We start from the raw sequence: 23866 nt of genomic DNA on the forward strand, positions 1-23866 counted from the left end.
TATTTACCCATTCCAGCTTAGTTCGTATGAATTTGTTATGCAATAATCTATTCCCCGGAAAGACAAATTATTGCGTATATCTTCATAGCCTAAGTTCCTGTTTATCGTTATTGCAGCATCAATCTAATGTCATTCATAACTAATTTCATCGAAATAATTATATGGCTTATAATTAGGCTATGTGTCAACCATATGTTATTGCTTGCATCAAAACATTAGGCTTCGAAAAACAGATTTATCAAATTGTTAGCTATATCCCAACCGTGGTAGGACTTTCCAGATAAGTCACAATTCTGAGAAAGGTGGGCCTTTTTTCTATAGCCTGTCACAAGAAGCATCAACACTGCGGTTTTGAACGAATTCTTTAAAAGTGCATGCTAAATAAAATTGGTCTCATGAATTAATTTAATAATAATACAAACAAATTAAGATATGCCTACGTTTAACCAATCAATTATCTATGCATTTACTGGACGACCGCAGTGATCGACTCCAAAAAGCTTAAATTACGTATGAATAACAGTTTTATTATTCTGTCTTCCATAATGATTATAAATGAAGAGCTGACTGATAGATAAGGCTGGATTACGTTGTTGCATAAAATATCCTTTAGCCTATTTTTTAAATGTCTGGATTACATTAGACTACTCAATTAACAGTTATCATTTACAGTTTAAAAGGATCAACTGATAACCATAACTTTTATCTACCAAGTGGAAATGACACCATTAAACTGCTTTGCATGTTAACACCTCTAAAAGGTTGACTGGTCCTGTAATTTAAATCCGGCATTAATGAGGACTTTTGCGATTTAGAGGGACAACCCAACAATATTTACGATGGTTTTAAGCGTCTCATCGACAGCTTTTAGTTTCTTCGCCTGCATTTGATTAGCATTAAATATTAGGCTACATTTCAGTCTAGTACAAAAAAATGTATTTATCAAAAACGAACTCCAAAGTTTTAATTTCATTTCCAAAATAATGACCAATTACGATGAATTGCACACGAGTATGGACTACTGTTAAATACAACTGCTATAATGGTGCACACCACGCACAATTAATGAATCTTTTCGTGTGTGTGCCATTGTAGAGAGAATAGCCTGTAAATTATGGTTTATAAAAATGCATTATAGTGCCATTTTGACATTCTTCCAAAAAAAAACTAGATGTCATTGCCTCGGTTTCTACTCTATTCAACCTCTGTCGCATAGAAAAAACTTTCCAACGCAGTCTCAAGATTTAATGTTCATTTCATCCTTGAGAAAATGATGGAGAAGTAGCTCCTCCTGCTGTTTAGTTTTCGCTAGTACATGGATGAGAAAAGAGGATGCGCACACAGAGATAGGCCTACGTTTAACTTGAACTGTAGGCCTACATTGTTTAACATTGACTAAACATGTTCACATGCGGTCATGTTATAATATATGCAATAGGTTTACAGATAACTTAAAAAAAGAAAAATAACACACAGGCTAATAAACAAACAAGCAAACGCAAAAATGAAGTCTGAAATGTCCATGCCTTGCCACAGGGTTATACAGAAGAACTTATCTGACTGTACAACATGTCATACATGCAGTAGAAGACAACAGAAGAGAAGATCCCATTTCTATCAGATACAGTGTTTCCCAATCATGGTCCTGGAGCACCCCCAACAGGTGATTCGTTTTACAATAAACTGTAAAAAGTACATGTTGAAAATGATGGGGGAAGATGCCCCCTTTAAGAACAATGTGCATTTACTATTCATCTGTAACACATTTAGATAAAACTTTAGCATGTTCAGGATGATGATGCATCATCAGCCATGAGAAGAAGAAACAAATAATTTGTCTTTGTTATAGAACCAAATGTAAAATTATTCAGAGAAGCCATCTTACCCCACTAGTAAATGAAGTTTACCCCCCCCCCCCCCCCCCCGCCCCTCACACACACACACACACACACACACACACACACACACACACACACACACACACACACACACACACACACACACACACACACACACACCCCCTTTACAGAATGTTTAAATTACTTTTTATCTAATTCTTATTAATATTTATATATTTTTTCTTTAATGTTAAATACTACATCAACTATTCTATTTACATTTTTATTTGGACAATTTGGTTGAATAATTTAATAACCATTGACAGACAAAGGCAAAGCAGAATCCCAGTAAAATAAATTCATTTGAAATTTAATTGTATTCTATGACTTATACAGGCATTTGAACATTTACATATTTAATTGCCCATATTTTAATTGAAGATATGTCATAAATACTATGAATGTACATTTTATGATTTCACTCAACTAACCTGTAGGTTTTAATGAAAGAGAAGATGTCTGAAATGTACATCTAATTCATGGAAATAGGCTACTGATTATATAGATACTGATACAGATACATTACAAATACTTATTGCTTGCTCCATTTCTGTAAATCCGTTTTTATGAATATTATAGGTTGTATTTTTAAACAGAATGAACATTTTGGAAGTAAAACCTGAAAGGTGAATATGGAATCGGCCTATTGAATTTTAATAATAAAAACGTGTGTGAAATGTTTTGAATTGAAATATTCACAGCTTAAATATACAACCATGTTGAATTTCAGCCCATAAAAATGCAAGACCTAAAAATACAATACATTAAAACGCAAGCAGGGTTAATGCAAGGCTTTTTTTTTTCAAGTAGTGCAATTCAACAAGCTTTTTTGTTTCAAACACTTTTGTCATTGTTTTACTTCCATAGATGTTGCCCATCGGGAATTGTATTGTTGACTCCTATTTTGAAAAGGAAGTCTGAACTATTGCAGTTTTGTGTTCTGACATATTGTGTGTGGGCTAAAGAAGATGGATGATGATGTCTTGTGTGCTTTATTGCTGTTTAATAACTTCTGTTCTGATAGATACCACAAATAGGTGACATGGATTAGACCTTTTTTTTCGCTATTGTTGGACCCGAAGATGGCTGTTGTTAATGTGCCTTTCCCGAGTTTTTTCCTGCCTTGCCCTAGTGACCCTGCTATGCCATTCAACACATGGCTGCGGATATTTGAAAATGATATGATGTTTTATTAACAAAGTTCGGGAGGAGCACGCGCAGATATTTAACACGAGTGGAGAGCACTCAGCAATCAACGATAAGAGGTATATACTCAACAGTTTCATCTCAATTTATTAACAGTTTAGCAGCATCCCTCCACACTTCTTGTCCTAACCATTTACATACGGGGGGAAGTACTCTGGGTTCGGGCCGAATTACGAGCACGGACAGCACGCCAAATATGCATTAAACTTTCTCCCTCGAATAATGTAAGTGTGAACTAGTGAACTACGGATTATTGATGCTACAGGGGATGGCGGTAAGACAGGACAGGAGCTGTACTGCTTCACTGCCTTGGCACAGAGGGACAACAGACTTTCGACTCATTGCCAACACAGGTACGATGTACAGTATAAGAATGGAGAGGATGCTTTAAAAGCCTACGTCGTGCCACAAGCTAACATAAGCTGAATGCCATGCCTTCCGTAAACGCTGTCAATAGCCTCACAAGACAGTTTTACTGCATGTTGTAGCTTTGCGAGAGGTTGTTGTGTCATGTGAATTTGGTGCCAGTACTGATGACATTATTCACGATCAGTACAGAAAGCACTTAGCCCACGAATTTACTAGAAACTGATCTTACACTGGACAGAGTGGCTATGAAAGCAAGCCAGATTGAATCTGCTGCCGATCAGGCTAAATCTATTTCTGACTCCCGCCAAGTTGCCGCTCCCATACAAGTGGTGCAACACTGTAAAATGCAGACTAACGAAACCATCACATGCGACTCTTAATTCTGGCCAGGTGTGTAAAGGAAGTCATGCTTTCGCGGTGGATCGGAGGAACACTTGGCTAACGCTGCGAATTGCCAGGCTGTACAAATATTGGGCATTACACTAAACTGTGCCAACCAGTCCAATCAAATACACGCAAGGTCTGTGAAATTTTAATTAACATTATTACTGTACTGTATACGGAATATACAGCTTGTAATCCAAGCATTACAAACACAGTGACTATATCTACTTCTGACTCACAGACTTTTATGGTGGATTTGGTGGTTGACACTGGGTCTTCTGCATCTATCCTTCCCTACAGTACTTATGCATGACTTTTCAGTAACATTGTGCTGTCGAAACCCGCAGTCAGGCTTGTCACATCAAAAGCCCAAATGTGGCTTGGTGTTTGTCAGCTAACGTTTCCGGACATGACCACTCAGTTTCAGCTGTTCTTCATTGTGGACAAAGGGACTCCACTCATGGGGAGGGACCTAATGTCTGCTCTACATGTGAGGATTGAAAACAATCAAATCCTGCCTCCTAATGTCCTTTCTGTTCCTGCTTCTCCCGTGCCAGTCTTTCAGTGAAATGTTGCTGTCAACTGAGATTGAATGGGCTAAAATCTTTATATCAGAGGAATTAAATCGCTTGCAAGCAGCTGGGATGATAGAATGCATCGATCGATACCTCTGCATGGGTGTTACCAGTTGTTACGTGGAAAAATTCAGGTAAAATTAGGATGTGCGTTGATCTCAGATAGCCTAATAAAGCAGTGATCATGGACTCTTTTCCATTGCCACACATGGATGAACTATCTGCTCTTAAAGGTTCTACTGTTTTCTCTACCATCAACCTGACAAATGCTTTCTACCAAGTGCTGCTGCATGAAGACAGTCATGACCTCAAGGCCTTTATTACGTACGACAGAATGTTCCGTTTTTGTTGTTTTCCATTCCTAAAGAATTGGCTTCAGTACCTGCAGAATTTCAGGAGATGATCTCCGTCATCCTGACTGGCTTATCAGGGGTTGAAAATTACCTGGACAACATTATCATCCGCAGACGTGACATGTCTATGTATGACAACACTTCAAGCGGCCTTACAACGACTAGAAGCTGCTGGCTTGCAGCTCAATACAGACAAGTGTTGCTTCCAGCAAACCAGCCTGCAGTTCTTGGGTCGTACTGTTTCAGCAGAGGGTCTTCTTCCTGAAGAATCACGCGTACAGGCAATTCTCAAAGCCCCTGCACCTTGGACTTATGTCTTGGTACAGTAAGTTTATTCCTACTTTTGACACTGTTGTAGTGCATATGCATGCCTAGAAGATCCAAATGGATTCAGCTGGTCAAAAGAGGCTGAACATAGTTTGGCCAAAGTTAAATGACTGCTTGCAAACAACCCTACTTTGGCAGTATTCAACCCCACATTACACAGATGCGTCTGACTATGGTCTGGGACCCATACTTTCTCAGGTCAGCCCGGATGGCATTGAACGAACTGTGGCTTTTGCATCACGTTCGCTGTCTACCACTGAGCGTAAATATGCCACTGTAGAAAAGGATGTGCTAGCAGGCGTGTGGGCTGTTTAGAGGTGGCGTACATGGTGGGGCTGGCGTTTCCCTCTACGTACAGATCATCACGCACTGACAACCCTGCTCACCACTAAGGCCCTGTTTACACGTGAACACTCGTGGGTGAAAACGTACAAATATTTTATCAGATATGCCTTGCGTTTACACGGCGACGGTGTTTTTGGGGCTTAAAAACGCAAAAAAGTGAAACCACCCTCCAGAGTGGAAATCTTAAAAACGCTCTACCGTCGTGTTGCCGTCTAAAGGGTAAAAACGCAAATCTGCTCACGGTGGCTCTCATCGCGTATGCGTTTACGTCACAGGCATAAAGGAAAATAACAACCATCATGTCCGATTATTTCCATACGCCGGACCTTCAAGTTGCCCTAGCAGCTCTGATAAACGTACAAGAGTCTTTTTGCTGTTCGCCTTCACCATGTTTTGATTTCGCGCTACTAGGGAGAGAAGTAGAAGGAAGGTTGTACACAGGCGCGCGGACTTGGTGTTGTTGTGTGGCAGTGCTTCACATTGCCACCTAGCCGCCTGGAGTGCATACTACATCGAATTTTTGCGTCACCATATGCATGCAGATTTCTCCCCCATAACGCTTGTCTAAACGCAGAATAAAAAGTGATAACACCACCCAACTTTGGCGTTTTCTCTTCAGATCGTTTCCATGTAAACATAGCCTAAGGGTGTCGGTGTGCTGGTGTAGCAAGGTGGTCTGCATGTCTCGTGTCATTTCAATTATAATGTGGTTTATGCCCGGGTTCTTAAAATGCTCCTGCTGGTTATCTGTCTCTTTTGACCTTACCTGCTTCTCCTGCAGATAATTCTGTTGCTCCAGCTCCTGATGAGGAGTTTGTTGCTCTTCTATCTGCCGCCTGTAAATCTCTGTCTGTTGCTGATGTTGATGCTGCATGTGCTTCTTGTCCTGCTATAACCAAACTTTGTATATAAATTTCTAATGGCCCTTCACCCAAGGGACTGGACGTACTATAAACAGTGACTGGAACTGTCTGTTAAGGACAACTTTGTCTTTCGGGACTCACGGCTGATTGCATCTGCTTCTCTTCGATCTGTGCTGGTCTCCATAGCATATGAAGGACATCAGGGAGAGGTAAGTAGCAAAAAATGCCATTGTGATGTCTACTGGTGGCCAGGGATGGATGCTTAGGTTCATGATGCTGTCTGCCCATACCACGTGTGTAAGCTCAATGACAAAACTGTCACGTTCTGCTCCTCTCCAGCTGGTGTCACTGCCAGATGGACCATGGCACAGAGTAGCTGTGGATATAGACACTGCTGTATCCCACTGAAGGTTTGCGATAACATTAATTGACTGTTACAGCAAATGACCTGAGGTCTCTTATTCACACGGGTCAATACGGATTTTGTGGTTTCGTTTCTGTTATAAGTCTTTCACGGCCATGGAAATTCATTAAGTATAGTTACTGATAATGGTGTTCAGTTTACATCTGCTGCTTTCTCTGCTTTTCTGGAAGGAAGGAATTTTCGGCAACTAATGGTAGTGTAGAGAGGCTTAACCATGTGCTCAAACACACTGTCCGAATGGCCATCCAGCAACATCAGCCATGGAAACCTGCGGTAACTGACTTTTTGTAGGTGTACGTAACTGGTACTTCACTCTTTCAGCTCATTTATGGCAGGCAAATGTGCATAAGGCTGCTATTTTTCATCTCCTTCTGTACAACCACCTACAGACATGAATGTTCACCGAACAGCTGTTACACCAAAAGAAAAGTATACTGATGTTAAGTGGGTGCTCATACTCCTTGTTTCCAGGAGGGGGATAAAATGAGGGTATGGAACCCCTTGTAAGGGACACAGAAAGTTTACTGATCCTCTCAGGTTACTGAAAGACTGGGGGTGGGTACATGAGTTCTTAGTGATGGAAAGACATGGAATGCTTTACATCTCACTGCATTTCCACATAGGCCAACAACTCCAGCTGAGAACACTGCTCACTACACAAACGCTCATAACCACTAGACCCAAACGTTATGTTCGGAATCCTAGTTGGTTAAAGGACTATGTCACTTAAACTGATGTAATATTCTGTTCTTTAAAAGGGGGGGAAATGTTGTGTTCACAAGTGAATATTGTTGACTCCTATTTTGAAAATGAAGTCCTAACTGTTGAAGTGTTTTTTAAAATAAGTTGGATGAATTCGCTACTCCTGTTTAGTGTGCTTTATTGCTGTTTAATAACTCGTAACAAATACCAGACCTTCATCAGAGAAACAAAGTTATTTTGATTAAAGATTACGGGACACATGCATTTTAAAAAACGATGTGCCCGGATATTTTTTTTTTAACAAATACTGCAATATTCTAAAAAATATAAGAATTGTCAGTTTTGATTTTGTGGCGACCAAGCATGAGAATGTTATTAGAATACATTTTTAAAATGTAAATTTTTATGTGACTTGAAATTTCTCAATGTATTTATGTCTTTAAATTTAATCGTTCTTGTGTGGGTTTTATGTTGTTTGGTTTACTTTTTTTCCTTAGCAGTGCTGGCCCGAAATTGTGAGGTGGGGTTATGAGTTTCAGATCGAGTTCACAGGCAGGCCTTCTGGTTTTATTGTTGAGCTCTTGAGTCTTAACTTGTGGTAGGGCCTACTTGATTTTATATGCATCTATAATATTGGAGATCATTTTTGAACGTGTAAGATTATTGGATTTTCTGTGTGTGTGCACGCGCACACGTGTATGAATGTAACAGGGGTGACACTTGATCCACATGGAGTTTTTTTCTTTAAATAAATAAAAACAATATTGCTATTTTTATTTTTGTACTGCTACAAATGTCTTTCTTTTTCTAGGTGTGTGCGATCTGTACCAAGTCCGATACACTCAATATCACAGGTGCCATTTTGTCTTCTGATGTAATTATGTTCATACATCTTTGAATATTTTTTAAAGGGATAGTTCACCCAAATATAAAAAATGGTCATGATTTACACTTTTTATATATATATAATTTTTCAATACAATTATCTGTATTAATCAAAGCAACCTGAGCAACAATTGAGAATATTAGGACATGCTGAAATTCAAAGAACAATCCCTAAAGTGTTTTAACATACAGTATGATTTAAAATAAGATCTGGTGAGAGTCTAATGTGTGTTTACCCACATCTATGTAAATCCCATGAAACTATATATTTTTTATTAGGCTATTGTAAATATTTTTTTAAAAAGTTGTATTGGTTGGTCTTCGCGCGGAAATGTTTGTTTCTGTATTCTCTGTTACCCGTTGTCTGACTCCTTGGGTTTGAGAAGTCAAACAACAAGGGTAAATATTTGACACTGAAGAGCTCTTGGGTGCTTGAGAGTGCACACTTTTCCTGAAGCATACTTCTATCCGTGGGTGTCTAATAGATTAAGGAGATACGAGAGGTCATTAGAAACTAAACTGTGTGCCTACACGGGTCTTTATTGATACTCTGAGAGCGTGCGCCTAAATTCAAAGAGCTTGGCAAATATTTTAATTTACTTTATAAAGTTTAACAACATCCATAGAATGCAGCATGTCGGAGTTACTAACCAGAAAACACTATTTAGAATTAAACCTGATACAACGAATATAATCATTAGCCTGTAGGCTATAAAACCTTTTTTGTATATTTTTAATATTAATCTCGTCCTTACTTTTTGACAATCATACAATTTAGGAAAATTATAAATGTGTGTATTTATATATATATATTTTTAATTAAAGAAAATTAAATCTATTTTTTAAAGACTTTGATTAATCAGGAGACAACTTAAAATTTGACGGAAACGAGAAGTCTTTTAATTCCGTTTGGAAACGCATAACTAATAATTCAGTTTAGACGTAAGAAGCTAGACGTGTAGCAGTAGATAGTTGCACAGATCCCGTTCATCCCTATTCAAAACCATGACAACATGAAACAAGCTCGGATTTATTCGAGAAAGTTAAAGGACATTGTGCGGGGGCGTCAATCAAGCATTATTTCAGGACTGAACAAATGCAAAATCTTGACTGGAACAAATGCTTCCAACGGGTCTCGGACGCGGGGCTACATTTCCCTCTTTTGTTCCTGGTCGCTGGTTGGCATGTATTTGTGTTCCTTTTTTCGGCCGACCACCCAGGACGACCAGACGAGAACGGATACCCACTCTGTTTGTGAGGATCTCTGCAGTCATCCAGAGCGCGCTCTCTCAGGAATCATCCGAACCCAGTGATGCCTCGTGCACTTACTGGTGAGGTGGATGAGTAAGCAATAGTCCATAACGACATATTACTGTTTCCTTGATGTCTGGATCTTTTCCCAAATTGGAAGTTCTTTATTCCAGTGGTTATCTCGAAATTAAGAAGAAATAACCTGTTAAGTTAAACAAAGCTGATTTAAATTCATAAATAAGAAATTTGCAGTGTAACGTTGATGCATGAGTAGATTCAACTTTAAAACATAAACAGTTAGGTCTAATTTCATATCTCAAAAATGTAATTGATGGAGACATTATGTGCTTTTTACAGCACACAAAGGGCAGGCTACTGCATGAGCCCACGAATATATAGATTTCATGAATTACCATGAGATATCACCCTACATTTAACCCGTGTTTGTGCAATAACACCTGCAATAAACGATATTACCCCAATAAACGAATTAGAAAAACCAACTCTGGGCGCTAATGGATCACTTTGTATGCAAATATCCGATATGTTATTTGAGCGGGGGAAAGAAGGGAGGGCTCTTGTTGTCACTTGCCACCCAAGACGTGATTCAGCCTCAACAATTACCATTATCTGTTTCCCACTTTTTACGAATTCGGACGAATCAGTAATGATGAAGAGTGTTACCCTCCATCATTGTGAAAGTAACGGGCTATTCTTTGCCGAGTTCACACCTACCATTACAGGGATTTAAGTACACGAGTCATTGAGGTACTTAGAACCCATAAGTAGGAGAGGCCTGAAAGCAGCCAGCAAGTGCTGTTTATATAAACACAGCGACATCAGTGTACACATTGTCACTTGGATGCGCGTCTTGAAAACGCACACATCACTTCAGCACTGTGACTAAGGATAGCTCTTCAACACCGAGAACCAGTCCTGGAACTATCAGCACTCCAGCGCTACAAATGGCTATTTCGAACAAGTTCAGTTTCACTGTGAGAAGTATTTTGGATTTGCCAGAAAATGACTCCGAAAGCATCGCGCACCATTCTCCAGTGGACACGTTTTCCGTCTCACCTTACTCGTCTTGGACTGAAAACGACAGAGGACATATATGTAAGTTCCTAAAAAAAATCCAAATCAATTTTAAGAAAATGTTTCAAACGTCCATCCTTTTTTTCATGTCCTATTAATTATTGTTAGTTATACGTGTTACCATTTGGTAAGTGTAAAGTGCATACACATGTTTTCCCCCCCAGAGATAAATAAAGGCTGATCGTTTTTTTTTTTTTTTAGCATCAGACGAGAGCAACCTTGAGGCTTCACCAGACTCAACGGGCCAAGACGTGCTTTCAGTGGATACAGAGCATGAAAAGAGGAAGAAGCGACGCGTGTTATTCTCCAAGGCTCAGACTTATGAACTGGAGAGACGCTTTCGTCAGCAGCGGTACCTGTCCGCTCCAGAACGAGAGCAGCTCGCGCACCTGCTACATCTCACGCCCACGCAGGTCAAGATCTGGTTCCAAAACCACAGATACAAAATGAAGAGAGCGCGGATAGAGTGCGCTCAGGACCTCAATCAGCCTCCGGTTTTGCGCAGGGTCGTGGTGCCCATTTTGGTCCGAGATGGCAAACCGTATCAGAACTGCTCAGTCGATGCAGAAAAAGGAAGATGCATCGTTCCGCCAACAGTACCATCCTCATCCTTCAGCGTTCAAGGTTTCCAGTCTTTACAACAACAGACGCCCTTTGCGCTTTTCCCCACATACCAGCACTTTACCAACACAGCGGCCTCCCGTCACCACTTTTGTGTTTGGTGAGCCTCACTTGAACTAACCACACGAACTATTTCGAGACTTACCCCACAGGACAGCGCATGGATTCAAGTTCATTCAGTTTTAATTACATAAAGTCTTAGGTCTATTAAAGTAGAAACTTTCAGCGTTGATATAACATTAATAAATAAATGCTGTTTGCACATATTATGTGATCTATTTAGTTTTGTTTTGGCCAGTTGCGTTTTGCAAATTGTTTGTGTATTAATTGATGATGTGTATAATTGCTTAGATAGTGTATTTTTGAACAGTTTGTATTTGTTTTAAACCAAAAGTTTATATATCAGTGAGAAAGAAATATATGTTTTATACAGTGAACAGTGTAGTCATGATTTGGATGAAATTGCATCATCTTAAAATGTTACACGTTTTCGTTCTTTATTATTCTATGTATTACAACAACAAAAAACTGAGAATAAAAACATTTTTAGCAGTGTATCCTACTTCTGTTTGAATTTTCCATACAAATTGTGTTTATACAGATCATATTAAATATCCTTTCAGCATGAAATCACTGCTTTTAATCATAAAGATTTTTAAAATATATAAAATAGATCCCCCCTTTATTGTTTGTAATTTGTTTAATATAATTCGTTCACCTTCATGTTAATCCCCGCGATTGTTAGATAGTGTTTGTATGAAAGATCTCAGATTGAAGTGAAAAGAGTACGAGAATCAGCGCACAGCAAGAGGTGAGTGCTTTTGTGATGTTAACACGTCCACTTTCACCCAACAGAGCAAATAACCAGCTTAAAGAAACAACCCTTATTAAAGACTCAACAGTAAACACTGAGGAAGAAATGTAAGATGCACAATGGTTTTTGATTCTTGTGTGACTCTGGGATTTGTGCATTTATTTATAGCCTAGGCCTAGTAGGCATATACCGCGTACAAGCATTGTTGTTTGTTTTAAGCGTTGATTTGATTTGAGTGGTGACTATAAAATCGAAAGTCCCACTAAAAAAAAAAAAAAAAAGACCATCAGCGTTAGCCTACTGAAAATTGTCACTGAGACTTTGGAAAGTTCAAGAAACTCACTGCCTCCTCCATATTTTAAAAGAGGGTGATCATTGTTGTTAGTAACATTAATGAAAGAGGCGTGCTTTCTCAACCCGGAGCTTGTCCCAATTAATTCAGCGACCCAGATAGTATCATCCTTGTCACCTGGTCTTTTGTCCCCTCTCTCGGGCCACCTTGTTCTACATATGGAGGGGACTGACCGCAGCGCTCTCTTTGCTACATCTTCCCTAAAACACTTTTTTGTGTCGTCCTCTGAAAGGACCATTGTGTGGCTTCCAAAGGGACCTAGACAAAATCCGCAGTGTCTCAATTCTCGTGATGTTTAATCAGTCCCGGGTGACAAATTTATGGGCTTTAACAAGACAATGGAGTTTTAAAAGTCGTTGGGTTTGGGGAGCGACAAAGACAGGCTTTTAGAGGTCTTCCCTGGTTTATGGCGAGACTTGGCCACAACAAATTGGTAGTAGTAAAACTCAACAATTACTCTTATGAAGTTGTGTCTTTCTCTTAAGTAGGGCCTACTTAAATAAATCGCGTTACTTGAACTTAATGCAGTAAAAGAAATTAAAATCCTATACAACTGATACATTGAAATGTCTGTACCAAAACCTGATTCATTGAGCAGACCAGATAAAAAAAAATATATATATATATATATATATATATATATATATATATATATATATATATATATATATATATATATATATATCAGTTGAAACTGTTTTGAGGTTAATTGATCTAATTTTTTGTCTCTGGAAAATAGTGATCTATGACACTGTTATGTTGACTATCAAAAGCTTTTTTGTGTCTATTTGTTAATGAGGCATTTGTGGACACATACATGTTTTTAGATTTGTAGAGTAAAAGTAGTACTTTTTTATTTTAAAGCAAAACGATCAAATTAGACCATTGGGGTGCTAAGATGATTTAGCACAGAAGGCCTCAAGTGGTATGCGGTTACTAGTGTTATTAGTTTTAAATTTGATAATTATTGTAATTAATTTATTATTCAGTATTCTCATTAATTAGATGCAGCCTACATTTCAGACATCTTTGCTTGCATTAAAACAATCATTGATAAAAAAAAAATCATTGATTCATAGTGTTGCTATTATGACATCTTCAATAGCAAATAAAAATGAATAAATACAGAATAATTTCAGATCGATCTCTTTCACTGGGGTTCTGCTTACTCTGGGAATTAAATTATTAAAATTATATTTTAAATAGAATAGTTGATTTAGTATTTTACATTAATGACACTTTAAAAATATATACATTTTATTTAATTTTTAGGGCTGTGAAAAGATTAATCGCGATTAATCGCATCCAAAATAAAAGTTTGTGTTTACATAATATATGTGTGTATACTGTGTATAATTATTTTGTATATATATATAAATACACACACATGCATGTATATATTTAAGAAATATTTTCATGTATATACTGTATATATTTATTTATAATTTATATTATATATAAATATAAATATGTTACATATAAATAACAAATTTTCTTAAATGTATACATGCATGTGTGTGTATTTATATATACAAAATAATTATACACAGTGCACACACATATATTATGTAAACACAAACTTTTATTTTGGATGCGATTAATCGCGATTAATCTTTTCACAGCCCTAAAGTTTATTGGGGGGCTCTTTGAATTGAAGCATTTTACATTTTTAACACATTTGACTAATTTTGCAAATGTTTCTATTTATTTCCTATAATAACAAATTGCCTGATATATCGTCATCCTGTACATGCTGAACGATCTAAATAGGCCAATGTTACAATTTAAAAGTAAATTCACCAACCAAACGCGTTTTATGCCACCAGTTGGTCTGAAAGATAGCCTAATATATAATTTATAGTTATAGAAAATTAAACAAAAGAAACAAGGGAGGGAAAGCGTGACATCATCCATATATGATATCCCCCGTGTTGCTGCCTGGCTGTGCGCAGTGCCACTCTGCCACCTTGAGGTTCACAGCTTCCGGTGGGCCTGACATGTGGTGCGTTCCCCGTAGGCTACGTAAATACCACAGTACCATCATCGACGTATCGTTAAAGAAATCAAGTCACGACTGTTTCATTAACCAACGCGGTTGAACGAAATATTTGCAACACTAGCCTGGGCGTTGGTTAATGATGTCACGCTGGTGGTATAGGCTGCTAATAACTTATTTAAATGAATCCGTTTGAGATCAAATAATTGCTATATATTTTGCTATAAATTACGGAAATGTCATCTGAGGACCTATTTTCGTTTTTCTCAGTTATTTTCCTTAATTTCCATATTCAATCTCGTTCTTAGCCTAGAGCACGGACGCACATGCGCACTCTTCAAAAACGGTGCTTTAAATTTCTTGATAAACTAAAAGACGTAAATTTATTCGAAATAAAATGTAGATTTGCTTGTTGTTGTTGTTTTTTTGTGTGTTTTTTTGTGTGTTTTTTTTTTTTTTTTTTGCTCAAAATAATGATTTATAAAGTCCACGTCAAGCAAACAAGAAATGATGCTTCTAACCACAGGTCGAGCTGTAGTTCCAACCACAGAACTGTGCGATCCTCTTTTCCAATGTTCGTTTCGGGAAGTAGTTAAACATAGTCGGCTAACGATTCTTTCGGGAAAAGCACCCCTGATTTGGCTCAGAAGGAAACCAATATTCTCACACACCTCTCTCCCATGAGTGCTCTCTGTAGCCTACAAACTACATGGCTGTTACTCTCCACTAGATGTCACAATAGCATCGTGGAGTCTAAAGTTTGCGTTCTCTGCTCTGCTGTCAATATTTACTGCACCTGATGAGCGTCAACAACACTCCCGTCCCACCGTAAACAAACGTTCAATTAAACACATTAGGAGAAATAAGCCAAATATAATATAGGCCAAATATAGCCTAATGTAATATAATATAATATAATATACACCCTATAAAACGCATTTTACTTCATATTTTCATCTATATATATATAGCCTATGCATATTGAAAACGTAAGCCACCCAGGTAGCGCTGAACAAAACAACGGTTTGTCCATAGAAAAGGATGTTAAAAACAACACAAATCGTATCAGTAATTGCCGTTAATTGACCATGATAGCCGTACTCCAGTAGAGAGCAGCGAGTCTGATTAAGATAATTAAGAGAGCCTTTTGTAAACTGGATCAAGTAGGCCGAACACCTTGAAAGCATCGTTGGACGCTGCATAGTTCTGACACTAATTGTTATAATTGCACGCGTGATTATCATCTCTGGTGCACAAACTAGCCTACGCCCACCTGTGCTAACTTCAAACTACAGAGATGCGCAGTTGTCTGCTTGTTTAAGGAGGTTCACGTAGCCTATTTCATTCCACTGAAATGATAAGCTATCACGATCGTTTTCACTAAGCTTGAGCTCAGCCCAAAGATGTGAACGCTCGCTGCATATTAAGTAGGCCTAAACATTTGTAAGGTTGAAAAGAACTAACGTGTTTCTCATAATCCTGTAAAAAGTTACGAATGTGTTGTTGGCAATTTATTAAAACTATTAGACTTTGCACATTGGATTGGCTTTATTGATAGTGCTTTTTGTCTCGCCTTTGGAAATATCCATGCTGTGACCACCAGAAGACGCTGTATTCCCTCGTGGTAAAGGTTTTCGACTAATCCTCATAGATATGGTTTATGTTACTCTGATTCTTTTTTTTTTTTTTCTTCTTTCTTTCTTTGTGTCTTCTTATTATTTTGGCGTAAGAGCAATTTGACTGATTTCTTAGGGATATACTATTAGGTAGGCTAGGCCTATGTAGCTTATGGGATGACCAATGTGTGTTCCTGTTACTCTTCAGGGCGGCTCGTTAAGATTTGAAACACTAGAAGTGTTCCACAAGATCGCATAGAAACAATGAAATACATAGCGGAAAAAATGGCATTTTCGAAAATTATAACATTTGAATTCAGGTAGAAAGCATAAAAGCAAAATAGTGCACATTTGTATTTCCTGCTTTAACAAAGTGATTTTATACTCGGAATTATTTTAACAGACTCCGACTGATTTTTTGCATTTCTTGGTCTTAGGTTGAGCTGTTTTGGGCTCTATAGCTACATCCAGAAAATGGCTAGCATGATATCTTTAAAAAGATAAAAACACAGTTGTTTATTTAGCCACAACTCTATATTTATATTTTATATTTATATATATTTACAGTAGGCCTATATATATATATGTGTGTGTGTGTGTGTGTGTGTGTGTGTGTGTGTGTGTGTGTGTGTGTGTGTGTGTGTGTGTGTGTGTGTGTGTGTGTGTGTGTGTCTTAAGTCATAAACAGAGTCGCAGTTATTCCTAATTGCTGAAACCATAAGATTTAAAAAAATCCATCTAAATCTGTTTAAGTTTTTTTTTTTTTTTGCCGATTTTGTTTAGAAGCTTGCAGCGCTTATAGACTCTCGATGAACGCAGGTCTTGACAAAAACGAAAGTTTAAACCAAGTATCTAACTCTACAATATGGGAATCTTAACCATTCACTTGTGATTTATCTACATGTTTTGTTTAACCAAAAGACATGAACTCTTGGTGTCCCAAAATCTATTGGCAGTTTTAAATTTGATACGATAAATGGGTGTTTTTGTCTAAGTAAACGATAGATCCACAAATAAATTGCGATATTGAAGGACAAAAATATGTAGGCTAATAGCATCCTATTGTTAGTTGTAATGTTAGGAAATTAGAGTAAAATATTAGCATAAGACAACGCGTTGTTTTGAAAATAGCAACACAATACATTTTTCATATTTTTTAAAATAGAAATATGATGAAATAGCTAATAATAACAACAATAAAGAATATAAAAATGAAAATAGTCTGTTTAATTTTTTAAAAATTAATCTTGTCGATTTTGTAAAGTCTACTGTCTAATCATACTAATTTCTGTAAAATTGTTTTTCTGTCCAGCCCCAGAGGAAGAACTATAGGGCATCGTGACGCACTGGTAAGCGATGCATTACTGAACTTACACGGAGTTACTTCAGGTCTTACTCATGTTATCTCAGCGTCGTTAAATTTACCTGAGAGCCTCTCCTCCTCCCGAGTTCATTTTCTTCAGTACCGCGTGTCTGAGCCGAGTGCATGGATGGGAATTTGGACGACACGCTGCCTATGTCCAATAAAATCAAACGGATACGGGCTTAATCATTTACTTGGCCTCTTAACACGCGCATATGTATTTATTTATTTGTCAGTCAGTGTTCCTGAGTCGTCGCAAGGGCCCTTTGCATGTTTGAGTACGGTGGAGCATAATACAAACACGCCTGCAATCACCAGAAGCCTCTTGTGGCCATTAAAAGTCAGTAGTTCAACTCAAGTTTTTTTCTTTTTTCTTTTTTTTTCAGAAACTGAGTGGTTCTCAAAGTCTGAAGTCCGCATATGCTCTCACATCAAGGGGCCCTTATAAACATCACTCCAACTGTCAATATTTCATCCTTTGCTGTGTTCCTTGTCGTTCTTGCAAGCACCACCGCGAAATAAACAGCCTCGCGCGGAAAATGAACTATGGACGAATTAAATTTACGCACAGGTGTTGTTACATGCGCAAATTTTTTCGGGGTTGGGGGTGGCATGGGTAGCTGAAGACCGCGTAATAGAAATTGTGCGTGGGTGCACAGATGATAGCGCTGCTTTGTATTGTTGCCCTGGCTGCTGATGCCCCGCCTCTGATGGAAGCCTTAAACCTGGCACCAAGCTAAAACAAACGAAAGTCAGCTTCGAGCTCCCACTCAAACCAATTAAGGCGGACTCCAGTGCACACTCATACGTTTCCATCCTGCTGCAGTGACGGTGAAACAACAGGAACAGAGGAGCTGGCCAAAAAAAAGAAGGAGAGATTGCCTTGCCTTCTAATTTCTCTCTTTCCAACACAGAACAATGTCGATGAGCCCTAAGCATACGACTCCTTTTTCTGTATCCGATATCTTAAGTCCTCTTGAAGAGAGCTACAAAAAAGTGAGTATGGAGGGGAACAACTTGGGGGCTCCACTTGCATCGTACAGACAACCCCAAGTCACGCAAGCGGCGATGCAGCAGCACCACATGGGCCACAATGGAACAGTACCCGCCGCCTACCACATGACTGCAGCTGGAGTTTCCCAGCTGTCACACTCAGCCATGGGGGGCTACTGTAACGGGAATCTGGGCAACATGAGCGATCTGCCGGCCTATCAAGACGGGATGAGAGGCAGCACGACGGCCACCAGCTGGTACGGGACGAATCCAGACCCACGATTCTCTACAAGTACGTGAGACTGATTTGTATTTGCAAGAACTGTTTGTGTATTTTTATAAAAGAATTTTAAAATATACTGAGTGTTTTAAACATGTCAGCTATGAAATGTACAATTTCGCATTTGGTTGTAGCTGTTTAGTTAACTTTATAGTTTGAAAATGGGGCTTTTGGCAGTATTAAGAGGAAATATGTTAAGCCAAACACACTTTAAACGTGCCAGGTGCTTTATCTAAACCCAAACAAACTGTATCAATTATCAGACTGTTAACCGCAGTTCAAGTGTGTGTATGTCCAAAGCTGGGAACAGTCTAACAAGATGCGATTGCGTAATAATGCACAATCGCAACATTTGCTCTTTTTACTGTGCTGTTATAACTCACTGAGCTGAGCGTTTGTATTTTTTATTAATTTTTTGTGGTCATTGTTTGCTGTTAAATTGCAACGCTAATTTTTTTTCTTTTTTTTTCTTTTGCAGTCTCTCGTTTCATGGGTTCCTCGTCTGGTATGAATATGGGCAGTATGGGCACTCTGGGTTCTTTGGCGGATGTTGGTAAAAGCATGGGTCCGCTGACCAGCACACCTCGCAGGAAGAGACGGGTACTCTTCTCCCAGGCGCAGGTGTACGAGCTCGAGCGACGGTTCAAGCAGCAGAAGTACCTCTCCGCGCCGGAAAGGGAACATCTGGCCAGCATGATTCACTTGACTCCGACTCAAGTTAAAATTTGGTTTCAAAACCACCGATATAAAATGAAAAGGCAGGCCAAGGACAAAGTGTCCCAGCAGCAAATGCAACAAGACAATGGCTCCTGTCAGCAGCAGCAACAGTCTCCACGGCGGGTGGCCGTGCCAGTGTTGGTGAAAGACGGAAAGCCATGCCAAGGCAGCAGCCATACACCCAACACCGGTGTACAAAACCACCATCACCAGGGAGGAAACGTCATGATTATGTCCAATAACAGTTCTTCAATGGGCCAGCATCAAAGTCAGCAGGTAGGCAGCGCCGGCCAGTCCCCAGATCTGGGTCAACATGCTGCCAGCCCTCCATCTCTCCAAACCCAGGTATCCGGCCTGTCACACCTGAACTCTTCTGGTTCCGAGTATGGAGCGGCCTTGCCCTGCTCTGCTCTGCTTTATGGCAGGACGTGGTGACACCGGAACAGACAATGACTCAATAACAAAATGCTAGGTGGATGCAGATGATCTGTACACTGCTCAAAAAAAGACCATGCGAACAGTGGTTGCGCTGTGAAATCCTTGTCTCCTTTCTGGAGGGAGAAGTGACACGAGGATTGCCAAATGCCAAAAGGTATCAAATCTTTTATTGTGAGGATGAGCGCCAAAACACCATTAAGAAGATGGAATTATTTATATATACACTAGATTTTAAACGGAGACTGATTGAAAAGCTAAAATCACAAATATACTGTCATCCTGTTGGATTTTAAAAATGAAGACGTACCCCTCACAGTTAGACTGCTAAATACCTTTCATGATTTCTTATAGATTTCACTGTAAAACGTAGCCTGTATATTTCTGTAAAAGGTTTGGACTGATTACATAGTTTTTAGCGATATGTATATTGTACAAAATTTTTATCGATATTAAGGGTCACATGTTTTTTCAGTTCCATTGTTATTTGTACGTTCAATTTTCTTGTAACTTATATAGATATTTGACTTAAACGCAGTCATACAATCATATTAATAAATTATGACAATAATAGCAATAGCCTAACAACACGTTTATTCCAGATTTGGGGGTAAGAATCTTTCACTCGGCGGTGCTAAAAGTGGGACCTGACTAACTGAACATTTTTCTTCAAGATGAATACAATTAAAACTAGTTTAAAAGTAAACAGACTTCCACACAATTTGCCTTACATTTAAAGGCTACAAGCGTTTCCTGCAGTCGCACATTATTCGCAATCGACCATTTCTACTGTTTGTAATGGATATGCCTTCAGGATTGTGGAGCTGGACAGGCCTCCTCGTAAAGTGTTCATTCTGCAAATAGTTATGTAGTTTTCTGTGTGTCGCAACACTCATGAAGTCAAACCACAGACATTAGTAGCCTAAATATTTCGGAAGTTAATTAAATGCTGACTTTGTGCCGTGTTTTTAACATTTTAATACCTTTGAAAAACCCAAAATACATTTACGTTCAAAATGACGACGCAAAGCAATTATTAGCCTAAATATTGTACAATTTTTAGGCTATAAAATTTACACATTTTGTATACCAATTGGATTAATAATAGTAAAAGTTCCTTTTAACAAACTCGATCCTAAGTTAATTGTATTTAGTGAATAACTTATTAAACGAGTTGTAGCCTATGCCTTTGATAAGCAAACGATTTTTTGTGGAGATTTCTTTTTGTAACTCTTTGTCGTATGAAGAATGAGTCAGAGCAGGTGAGGTCTCCACTCCTCGAGAGAAACTCACATCAAACAAACGCTCCTAAAAGCTAACCTATCAATCACATCGCTGTGCAAACTACAAATTCTCCTAAACAACTTTGCAAGACGACATGAACACACTTATCAGAGCGCCGTCCATCAATACCGTGTTTGTGAAGATCAAAATCAAATGCCCCGTGTTTACCCTGATAAAGACCGTAAACATCAGAGGCTGAGGTAAGACTGACTGAGTGTGAAAGTGTGTTTCTCTGTGAGAGATGTAGCCTAGTCCACTCAAGCAAATAATTTCATTAAATTTGATATTTCTACTTGACATTTCTTTTACACGTTTTGACCAAATAAAAATTAAATCACATAAATTGCCCACGTATGATTCGGGTGTATTTACATACAAAGGCCGCGGTCCATTAAAGTTTTTCTTTCTTTCTTTCTTTCTTTCTTTCTTTCTTTCTTTCTTTCTTTCTTTTTTCTTGTTTTCTTTCCTCTTCAATAATATCCTAATTATTTATGTCTTATTTTTTTCTGAGCTGGACTCGATCATTTTCAAAGAACATTTTGGACTTCTGTGATTTAAAAACTGACTTGCAGATATTAATTATATAATTATCGAGTATGTGGTGCAAAACATTTATTTAACTTTTCAATTATATTTAAATCTTAAATTTCACTAGTTTCGACCATGTTATTGTTATTTCAAGAACCCCTTGATTAAATGTGCCCCCCCCCCCCCCCCAAAAAAAAAAAACTGAACAATTGTTAATATTGTCGCTTTTATGACACAATTACACAATTCTCTTACACTTATAATTGCACAAAATATATTTGCTAAATTGATCAAAAATATTTCCAGAAGAAGGATATCCTTAGTGTAGCATGTTATGGGGGAAACTTTTTGCTTGACAAACCAGAGCTGAAGAACACTGATTGGTCTTTTAGTGTTTATAACCCTGTTATTTGTGAAAATATTGTAATAAACGATGCACTGATTACCCTGATATTTTATAGGCTACGAACCACTAGCGATAGTCAAGTAAAGCCAAGTCAAGTCACCTGTATGTCTACTGCATGTCATACAATGCAGATGGTTCAAAGATGCTGTAACTATTAATGTAAAGCAAAAGTTGTACAATTAGGCCGAATGGTCGGTGAGGCCCTTGATGCTGTTCACGCCTGGGTTTTATATCTATTATTCGCAAATAAAACCCTCTGCATGTAGTAAACCTTCAACTGATGAAGGTATTTATGTGCAGCTCTCGCGCCAGTAAGCGGGCAGTGGGGCGCGAGCGTTTTAATGACTCACTGATTGTAATGACGCTCTTCTTTTCTGTGAAGGGTCGTTAAATCAACAGATCATTTGGTCGATTATGTCCGAAATTATACTTTCGAAGGCCTACAGATTCTTCTTTTACTTGCACTGATACTCAATTATATGTAACCTCCACCTAAAACTCCAAGCAATGTCTATAATATGTCTAAAAAGATCATATCAATGGGCGACTACTATGAGTATTAATAGTATTGTTTTTTGCGATCTATTTTTTTTTTAATGTGTAGGCTACTTTTCATTAATGAGTTTAAGAATTTAAATATTTGTTTGTCAGTTTCTCATGACAAGATATAAACTCAAATGTATAGGCTAGTTAATGTGGATTTGCAAGCGAAATTAAATTGTAAAAGTATAGGGCTTTATTATTACAATATTACCTCTATTTGAGGATGTCTGCTATCTAAACCATAGACTACGTACTTTCCTCGCAAAACTGAATGCATTTATTAACCAATACATGAAATAAACGTTCATTTTATAGGCAAGTAAGATTTTCTCTTTTATCCGTTGTGCAAATTCAATCATTTTCCACAGCAATCTAGCAGCGCCGAAAGAGTCTATTAGGGTTTTCGGGGATTCGTTTTGTTAGAGCTCCTCTGAAAGACTCTAGATTACATTAACATGTCTGAGGCTCGGTGTGTGGTCTTTATGTGGAGCTTGTAGCTGTTGAAAATGACTTGTTGGAAGCGTGTATGCTCTCATCACTCTCACTCAACACACGTTGCACAACTGCGGACTGTCCTCGAGGCTTTGGGTGCAAAGGTCCCAGTCACCTCTCTGCAATTACACCCCAATCTCAATGCAATCAGGGTTTCCGAGGTCCGTTCCCTGGTTTATTCTAAACTGTAGTTCGGGGAAGTGATCGATTTACACCATCTGCATTTATAGCACAAACGTTGTGCTCATCTCGACAAAAACTACCATATAGATTTGGCATTAATCGTGTATCTAAGACTTTCAACATAAACAAAACTGTATTTTAAGAGCATTGTCCTACAGAGATTTTTAAAGAGCAGAAAGAAACGTACTATGTAAAGTACAGCGCAAATAAGACGTCAGATACGTGTCAAACACGACGAATAGCCTAATCTAATAATCATGACAGTTGATTTAACTAAAACGACCATCTTTTATTCACTGACTTTAAACATGTCCACACAAAACAAACTTGGTTTGGCCACACCTTCGAAAAATAAGGTTATGCAATGATTTTTGACAGTGTATCTTTAGATTGCATTATGTAATTTGATGTGGAGCTGTCCGGGGTGCTGAAGTTTCTTTCACCATCATTGCCATGCACACTACACTTAATATTAAGTATATTTATTTAAAAAACACATCTTTGTTCAAGTAAAATTGCAAATATAGGCTATAACTTAAAAGCACAAACGAAGTTAAATGAAATGC

General features: G+C 38.2%; 2 protein-coding genes across 2 annotated transcripts; both read left to right on the forward strand.

The window, feature by feature from the left end:
- Positions 1 to 1536: 1536 nt before the first annotated feature.
- On the forward strand, positions 1537 to 22119 carry nkx2.1 (NK2 homeobox 1). The gene is made up of 3 exons (XM_077240118.1): positions 1537 to 1663; positions 17826 to 18724; positions 19191 to 22119. Exons 2-3 carry the CDS (start codon positions 18358 to 18360, stop codon positions 19862 to 19864), a joined length of 1041 nt encoding a protein of 346 aa, XP_077096233.1. The 5' UTR covers positions 1537 to 1663; positions 17826 to 18357; the 3' UTR covers positions 19865 to 22119.
- Positions 10494 to 11453, forward strand: nkx2.9 (NK2 transcription factor related, locus 9 (Drosophila)). The gene is made up of 2 exons (XM_077238230.1): positions 10494 to 10698; positions 10879 to 11453. The coding sequence occupies exons 1-2, from the start codon at positions 10548 to 10550 to the stop codon at positions 11400 to 11402; spliced, it is 675 nt and encodes a 224-aa protein (XP_077094345.1). The 5' UTR covers positions 10494 to 10547; the 3' UTR covers positions 11403 to 11453.
- Positions 22120 to 23866: the final 1747 nt, after the last annotated feature.

The sequence above is a fragment of the Siphateles boraxobius genome, unplaced genomic scaffold (genome assembly GCF_051911475.1).
Source record: "Siphateles boraxobius isolate OS27281-9 unplaced genomic scaffold, OSU_SipBor_1 22, whole genome shotgun sequence".
NCBI classification, from domain to species: domain Eukaryota; kingdom Metazoa; phylum Chordata; class Actinopteri; order Cypriniformes; family Leuciscidae; genus Siphateles; species Siphateles boraxobius.

Coding starts and splice junctions, on each gene's coding strand:
- nkx2.9 (XM_077238230.1), top strand. CDS start 10,548: ATGGCTATTTCGAACAAGTTCAGTTTCACTGTGAGAAGTATTTTGGAT. Junction 10,699..10,878: donor AAACGACAGAGGACATATAT/GTAAGTTCCTAA, acceptor TTTTTTTTTTAG/CATCAGACGAGAGCAACCTT.
- nkx2.1 (XM_077240118.1), top strand. CDS start 18,358: ATGTCGATGAGCCCTAAGCATACGACTCCTTTTTCTGTATCCGATATC. Junction 18,725..19,190: donor AGACCCACGATTCTCTACAA/GTACGTGAGACT, acceptor TTTCTTTTGCAG/TCTCTCGTTTCATGGGTTCC.